Source organism: Rhagoletis pomonella, unplaced genomic scaffold (genome assembly GCF_013731165.1).
Source record: "Rhagoletis pomonella isolate Grant_MI unplaced genomic scaffold, Rhpom_1.0 Rhpom_scaffold_00004, whole genome shotgun sequence".
Taxonomy (NCBI): domain Eukaryota; kingdom Metazoa; phylum Arthropoda; class Insecta; order Diptera; family Tephritidae; genus Rhagoletis; species Rhagoletis pomonella.
Window position 1 is genome coordinate 38962228 of NW_023458558.1, and position 8943 is coordinate 38971170.

Sequence of the window (8943 nt, forward strand, 5' to 3'; positions counted from 1 at the left end):
CGAATTTGTACAAGGTGGTGTTGTAAAATCAGCTGATTTCTTCGCTTTATATGTATTTTGTTTTTGCTTTTACTGATTTGACAGCACACCCATCAAAAGCAAAAACAAAATACATGTAAACTTTAGAGCGAATTGAGATTTGACATAACACCCACAATACAAAATACATGTGGTTGTCGTCTAAATTCGCCAGTAACACCACCTTGTATAAATTCGCCTTGGAAACAAGCTACAGGTCAAGGTCAAGGTCATTACGTCAAAATGATGGGTTTGTTGTAATTCCTACCAATGACAGTATTAAGGCGAATTTATACAAGGTGGTGTTGCAAGATCAGCTGATTTTTCAGCCTTACATGTATTTGGTTTTTGCTTTTACTGATTTGACAGCACACCCATCAAAAGCAAAAACAAAATATATGTAAACTTTGGAGCGATGCTTTTGATGGGTGTGCTGTCAAATCAGTAAAAGCAAAAACAAAATACATGTAAACTTTGGAGCGAATTGAGATTTGACATAACACCCACAATACAAATACATGTGGTTATTGTTGTTTTAATCTAAATTCGCCAGTAACACCACCTTGTATAAATTCGCCTTGGACAGTATGAATATCTGCGTATAATTTGTTAGTGTACATTTTTACTTATATACCTAACCTAACCTAACAGCTAACACTACCTTATTAAATCCGTCTTGGACCAGGTGCAGGTGTTCAAGTCGTTTGGTATTGGCGCAAACCTGCAAGTGGTTATATTTACTTTTAAATATAAAATAAATTCGATAAATTTTAAGCATTTATCCTTAATAAAAGCAGTAAGTCCAATTATGAAATTTGAGAAGTCCCAGTAGAATGGTTATGGAATATGTACATTTCTTTATTTCCTACGGATGCAATTTGTAAAGAAGTACAATTACATCCAATTAAAGCGGCTGTTTCGCGGATAAAAGAAAGTACAAAAAAAATTCCATTAATTTTAATTCATATTCGCATACCCACAATTGTTTTACCCATTCTTTCCGTACATTTTTCATTTACTAATAATTGCGTTTCACTTGTCCCGTACGGAATAGAATATCTAGCGTATTTAGAAAATCGCGGTAGTTAAATTCCAAGTGAAGACCTAAATCGACAGAAAAGCATAGTTGTAACGGTAAAACTTTTGAATTTCCATTCAAAGTAAAAGCCTACCTCTTTGTACACCGAAACACTTGCAGACGGCATCCAACTCACGACTGCTCACCATGTTGTGCATTTCACGAACAGTTAGCGCACGAAGTAGCTGATTTCGCCTTATTGTACCGCATTTCTCGCGATCAAAGTCCTGGAAGACTTGTTTCAAATTAGAGATCTCGTCCGGTTGGCGCGCCATTTTCATAAGCGCTTGCGAGCATAGTGTACGCTCCTCGAAATTTAGAAAGCAATCGAAACAATCCAAATTAGCCAAATGAATAAGTGGCACAGCTGAGATCTCTTTATCAGCCATTGATGTTTCGATTTCAATGAATATTTCGTCTAGTGCACGACAAAAGTCGCGATAGAGCACACAACAGGCGCGTTTAGGAGAGCGAAATCTGTATATGAGAAAAATTTATAAAAACTCTTCAATTCCGTTATGTATTAGAGCAATTACATGTTGCAGATCGCATTCGATTCGTCTGGTGTGAGAGATATAAGTGCATTGTCCAGGCCGCGCTTGAAGTCAATCTCTAATATGTCACCCTCACGATGACGATCGTAATCTTGCAAGAAGTCAATGATGCTGATGCTACGCGTGATTGCTTGTCGTTTAATATTCGATAATAATTTGATAATGTATTCCTCGCTGTAGTTGTTGCCAACATCCTTGCTGATTGCCGGACAGTCTGCCTTGATCGCTTCCAGGTGGGGTTTCAGCTTCGGCACAGCGTACTCAGCGGGATCAGAATGCTCAAGGAATTTTGTGTAATTAAAGCCAAGCTCATTGCCATAGCGTGCCAGTAGCGCGTTTAGCTCATTATTGGATAATAATATGCCGTTGGTAAGGAATACTTGATTGGCCTGATTGCATCTGACATGTCCGCTATTCAATCTAAAGAGTGTAGTGAACAATAAGTGGTCACTCAAATGCACGGTAGTTCATGTTCTCTACTCACTTGTCATAGGAGCGGAAAAAGGGATGTAAATGCAAACGCCGATTTCTTATTCGCATCTGTATACGCTGCAGAGCTTCCTCGCAGTAATTGCGCATACTCTCCTCGGCTTTGTTCCAATCTAAAGCGCCGTCACGCGGCATATACTTTATGTAGTCGGGTGGTGACTGCACTTCCAACAGTGGCGCCTTATCTAGGTGTTTGATGGTAAAAACTATACGAAAATGCAGAGAATATAATTTGGTAATATTTTCAATAAAGCATGTGCAATAGTAGGCGCAATCCCGTATTTCTCGGACTAAAACTAGTAAAACTGTCAAAAAATAAAAATTCGCTCAGAGCGGGAGAGTAACATTGAAAAGTGCGGGATCGCTTTCTAGTAAAAAATGCTAACTCCTATCAACTTCAACATAACCTCCAAATTTTGGTTGTAAATTTTTGCTTATTTTGTATGTAAACACACTCAGCTCACACATGTACTAGATAACCAAAAATACTTTCAAATTCATTAGAATCCACTTAAACAAGTAATTAAATATTTTTCAACATGAATTAGCAGAGTACACTTTTCTTTTGTTTACAATCTGGTTGCCAAACACACTACAGCTGATCGTTTGACACATTTACCAGAATTTACCAGCAAAAAATTCTCGGACTAAAACTGGTAACTTCTGACAGAGAGTGAACCGTATTTACTCTCTTTTTTGTCCTCTCAATAGTCAGAGAACCGAGTACGGGAACGATTTGCAGTAAAATCTGACTGATTCTGACTAGTCCGGACTCGTACGGGATCGCAACTAGTATTAAATAAATCAGGGAGGGAATCTTATTATGAATGAAAAAAAAACTTATGGTACGTTCACACAGAAAGCAGAGCCGAGCCGAGCGAAGCAGTTCCGAGCGGCGGTGAGGTGTTCAAATTGCTGAGCTATATGAAAGTGAAGCTTTTCCAGAAGGTGTTGGAGCTGAAAGCAAAGCAGTTTTTGATTTTGAATTTTCTATTTAATTTTTCAGCTTCATGGTCAAATAAAAACGAATAGCTACGTTCCAGATGCTTGACGATTTGCAGGAACAGCCGAGTCCACGAGAAAAGCTCCGCTTGGCTTCGTTCAGTGTGAACACCAGCAGCTTCGCTTTGTTCCGCCTTGCTTTGCTCGGCGCCGCTCGGCTTTCTGTGTGAACACACGCTTAGTTTGTCGATCTCGACCACTACTGTATTAAATAATTCATAATAGGTTGAAAAAGAAACCAGCGTCATACTTGCCTCGATCGATTTCATCTTCAAACAAACGCCACATAATCCGATTTGTATCGACCGGATCTATGTAGCGTGCTATCAAAAAATTCATATCGCGCTGCGAGAGGTACTTGCGCACGCCCATATTGTCGAGTGCTCGTTCGAATTGATGTTTTGTTATTGTGCCGGTGCGCAAGTGATCGAAACACTCGAGAAATTCCTTAACGCGTATTTGTCGCTTATGTATGTTATTTTGTATGCAGAATATAACATCGCACGCATTCTTATTTTCCTTCGGATGATTGCATAGATCGGGAAATACCTTGTTTGCCATTTTAGTGCCATTGATCGCTGGCAACTCGGAAAGCTCGAGATCCACCAAACGTCCTGGGAAATCTTTGATGATTTGCTGTGCAGTTGGTATGATTTTTTTTTTTTTATAGCTCAACTTTAAACTCTTTGGGTATTATGCTCACCAAGGAATTGTCCATTAGGTTGTTTTGCTTTAAATAATCCACTATATTTTGTATATGCTTTACAAACGCTGCATAGTTAACGGTATATGAGTCTTTTAGGTAACGTTTAAGCAATAGTAGGAAATCATCATCAGAGATGGGAATCTTCATGAAATGTAGAACTCGAGAAAAGTGTGCGATTGTTACGACACCAACATTTTGTGAGACCTAAATGTTGATTTCATATAGAAAATAAGAAACATATGAATGTACTATTCAATATGTGCGTTATAAATAGTTCAATCAAAATAAAAAAAATTATGAATAGCGGCCGCTGTGGTGTAGTGGTAAGCAGTGCGCGCTTCCACTCCGCAGCACCTGGGTTCGAACCCTGGTTAAAGCAACATCGCAAAAAATATATAAAAAAGGTTTTTTCTTAACAGCGGTCGTCCCGCGGTAGGCAATGTCAAACCTCCAAGTGTAATTCTGCCATGAAAAACAGCTTCTCATAAAAATACCATCGCCGTTCGGAGTCGGCGTAAAACTGTAGGGCCCTCCGCTTTGTGTGACAACATCAAGGCGCACGCCACAAATCGGAGGAGAAGCTCGGCCAAACACTAACATATGTGTAAGCGCCAATCTATATATAATATATATGAATAGCAACGAGGTTTTCAATAAGGAAAAATTTTCCAGAAAAAAATCCTTTAAAACTTGTAAGTTCAGCCGTCTCAATTTTCTCAAGTTTGCAAGTTTGGCTGAGTTTAGACTACAGTATCGGCTCATGGAAATCAAAATGGATAAAATGGACTTATCAATAGATGCTATAGGGCTGCCATAAACCTGAAGCAACCGACCAGGACACTCATAATCCAAATCAAAAACGAAAATGCAAGTGAATATGGTGCCAATATATTCCTTATAAGTACAGTTGCTTTCGTTCTGCCGATGCATTATTTTGAAGTAATTTCTTGTAGTTTTCTGGTACAATCTGATATGAAAATTTTTTGGAAAAATGTTTGGCGCCTTTACCGTGGTCTTGAATGCTTGCCTTACTACATACCATTAGCAATTTTTCACATATCTTACAATGCGATTCATAAATAATAATTTTTGCCATTTTGTATATGCATAACCAGAAGATAATTTAGGTAGGCTAGAATCAGATAAAAAATTTGTAAAATATGCTATTCACATCTAAGTACATAATAACAAATATTTCAAAAAAGAACGACTGTTAAACTTTTGCTTTTATATTAATATATCAATAAAGTTGCTTCCGCGAAGTGTTCGCGCCAATTAAAATGTAGCTGCCAAACAGTGTTGCCAGAACTTTTTTGGCCGACCGGCTAGATTGGCAAAAAAAAGCGGCTAAAAACGGCTAAAATGTTTTAGTGAAAATTCACATGCTTTATTTAAATAAATCGCAAGAAACGAAAGACTAGTTAACACCATTAATTTATATCGAGTGTATATTCCTCATCATCAAATGAATCACTATTGTATATATCACCTGAATTCATTAATTTTAAGAGATCGTCATCTACAGTAAAATTATGGCAGCATTTTTCTTCACGTTTTAAACCGTATCTTATATATAAAATAGCGTTTAACGTTTTAACGCACATTGGATTTCTTTGCTTAGTTTTTATTATATTCATTGAACTAAATATTCGCTCTACTTCTGCATTACTTATAGGCAAAACAAGAAAACTAAAAACTAGGTTGCGAAGGTCAGCAAAAGGGTTTTCTCCTAGGGCATTTCGAAATTGATAAACTTCGGCCCAAAATTTTACAGTTGAGTCTAAATTACTCCAGGTATGTAACGTTAACCGTTGCCATTGCATCTCTATGGATGTTATTTCGTCGGCATTATATTTGTGCTTTTGTTGCTGTAGTTGAACAAATACTTTTGGTTTAATTACTCTTAATGCATTTCCAACCGAAAAAAGTCAATTTTTTGTAGTGTGGCAATATTTGTAGGGAGGCGTTGGCGTAATTCCTTTATTAAAGTGATAATAAAATAGCGACCATTTTCTCGAATTATTTTCTCGGCTTCGTGGTCAAAAGCGTTTGTGCTTACTTTTGTTTTTAAATACTCTTCAAAACTGTAATAAAACTGAGGAAATGGAGCAAGGTATGGTTCCAACGGGGAGCATATAGGATCAAATGTGTCCGCGCTAATAACCACTAGGGAGCATAGATGCGAGTTCAATAAAAATCTTCATTGGGTCTGCATTATTGCTTTCGAACAACTTGTTTACTTTTTGCACCTGAAAATTAGGCAAATAGTAAAATCGGCTAAAAACGGCTAACTTTGTTTTACAAACCGGCTAACAAATCGGCTGCCGGCTAGATCGAATTTTCTCCGGCTAGTTGCTATCAAAACCGGCTAAATCTAGCCGGAAAACGGCTAAAATGGCAACGCTGCTGCCAAACTACCAAATTGCCGGCAAAAGATGGCAAGATATAAATAAACTCTTATATGTACTGCTTTTGAAGAGCATTAAGCGACCTCCATTGGCAATTTATACTCTGACACATATATCAAGATATAAACTTCATCCTTTAGAGATGGCCAGTTAAATAAATGCCTTAGATAAGTATGATATTTACGAATTAAAAGAACAGCTTTAAAAGAACTTCACCAAAAGGCTCTCTGAAGTACGTCCTACAAAAGCCCTTCTGACAGCTCTTCTTTGGGTAGCGACAGCAAAAGCCCTTCAATTTGCTCCACTCTATACAAAAAAGAAAGAACCAAGGAATGACTTTAAGAAAGGTATTTAGGAAGAGATTTAGATCCTGAAATAACCTACTGGATAGTATGTATGACCCCTAAGCCGTGTACCTGTTCACGTACTTGCACTTTTTTTGGCATTTGCCTGAAGATTGCTCCATGATTCAATAACTAAAGGTTTGCTCACTAGTGACTTTACAGTTTTGACCAGGGACGTGAACCGGTTTTGAACCAACCAATTTCAATTCTCAATGGATAAGTTTACCCGCTTTTTTTCTTTTTGTTAAATATGGTAACATGTTTGTTTACCATGTGGCAATATCAAATGTATAGGCAGTCCCCTTCTCATTTGACAGATACCTAACACTTAACCTTGCATTGTTGCCCTTACCACTGCCTTGCTAAAGGAGCCGATGTTGTCATGAGGAAGCCAGAAACTCTTTTCTGAGCAAACCTTTTATTATTGAATCACGACACTGCTCAACACTTTAGAAAAAAAAATTTCGTTGTCAATTTTCGATTACCAATAACAAAAGTTTAAACTTTTTCCTAAGCAAGAATCTGCCAAAAATGGAACAGGGTGCTTGCATAGACTTTCATTAAAAACCTGGAATAGTTTAATTGGGGACCAGGACACCAGAACAATTTGTCTAAAGCCAGGACAAATCCTGGTAAATCAGGACGTCTGGCAATCCTACTCTAGAAACATACTAGATAATTATTCTACATAAGCTCTGCACAGTTTACGTCGTCAGCGGATGTTGAAGTATTTATCTAAAAATGAGATTGAGGCGCTATTGGTTTCCCATACCGAACTTTATATCCGAGTAGGAGTACGTATCTTCTATTCGGTGGGATAAGGGTTCGTGGAGTGGGACATGAGATAATAACCCCACTAAATCAACTTACCAATTCATAGTCTTGAAAATACGGAAGTAACGGTAAATTAATAAATTGTGCAATTTTTATGAGTATCAAACACAAGCGACGACGATCCTCAGGTCTCGGTATGACATTAATATGCATAGGATCATTCCATTCTAATCCAGTAGCCATATCTTTTTTGTCGACAGATGTAGTAGCTGAATTGCAAGAAAATCGCGTTTTATTTTGTAATGTTTGGTTGCATTGTAAATATAAGATTTGCAAATAACTCACGTTCTTGGCAAACAACTTTACAAAACTGATTGTAGGCAACACGTCCATCGCGCAGACGAAAATAATCGATTACCTCTCGAAGCTCGAAATCGGAGAGACCTACAACATTTTTATATTTGCCCAATATGCTGGTGAAGAGTGAGTCTAAACAAAATAATAATAAATGAAAGTAAAACGTAGCAAAATATACGAATTCCTATTCAAATAGAACCGATGTGCATACCTGATATTAAGCCAGTACAGTTCGGATCGTGTTCGACGAAATCGGCGCAAATATTGAAACCATAACGGAAAATTGTTGCCTGGATTTTGCGACAAGCACGCCATATTTCATTTAAATTTAAATCTTGCTGCAATTCGGAGAAGAATGAGAACTCGAAATGTTTAGTTTATCCATGGCAAATTTGAAATTTCTTTTTACCCTTTCATTATCTTCCATGATGATTTTTTCTCACACTTTTTTGGTTTAAAAATTTTGGTTTCCAATTAGTTAAGAAATATAGTTTCTACGAATTTTCAAATGTTTTCAAAGAATTTCACGAAAATTTGTGTATCGTAAATTGTTTGTGGAAAAATTTTTGTTTGAAGGAAATTATATTTTCAAAAACAGTTCTCTTTGTTTACAAATTATCCAGTATGTTGCTAGAAACTCTCCAGTAACTTAATTTTCGAGAATTCGCTGTCATAGAAAAAATATCCAAAAAAGATCGCGAACGAAAATTCAGTAATAATTTGCAAGTTTCATGAACATCTGATAAATTGCTTGTTTATTCGCAGCAAATTCTTAAACAATATATTTTATATTTAAATAGGTTTATTATGTCAATTTCAACAATAAAAACAAATAAACAGTTTCCGTATTAGCTTAAATTTCATCCAGCAACATGTGATCAGCTGTTTTTCGTATTGCCAACTTCTTACAAGTAAAAAGGAGTGTTCGCTATGCAACTGCCAGTAAGAATTAGCCAATCCCAAAGAGAGAAACTGACTAAGTTTTGCGCGAACATTAATTAGCAAACATTTGCAAGCTTCACTGCCAGCTGGCGTCCACGGTTGCATTTCGAGCATAATACATTTTTTAAATTATTTCAGGTGGAAAACAAAACAAAACTTCTTATTCTGACTTTCTTCAATTCCTTTGCGGAAGTCACTGTCGGATTTGATATATCGACAGTGGTGTCGACTGTGTTCCGATTACAAATATACATTTTTCAGCCGAGTACCG

At 37.0% G+C, this 8943-nt stretch overlaps 1 protein-coding gene across 1 annotated transcript; it reads right to left on the reverse strand.

Moving 5' to 3' along the window:
* Positions 1–1015: 1015 nt before the first annotated feature.
* LOC118738473 lies at positions 1016–8107 on the reverse strand (the record flags this gene model as incomplete). The annotated part of the gene is made up of 9 exons (XM_036469408.1): positions 1016–1122; positions 1191–1573; positions 1633–2070; positions 2135–2345; positions 3396–3777; positions 3845–4051; positions 7470–7642; positions 7719–7862; positions 7942–8107. Coding segments are annotated over 9 exons (2190 nt in total), but the record flags the coding sequence as incomplete, so codon positions are not given.
* Between the last annotated feature and the right edge of the window lie 836 nt (positions 8108–8943).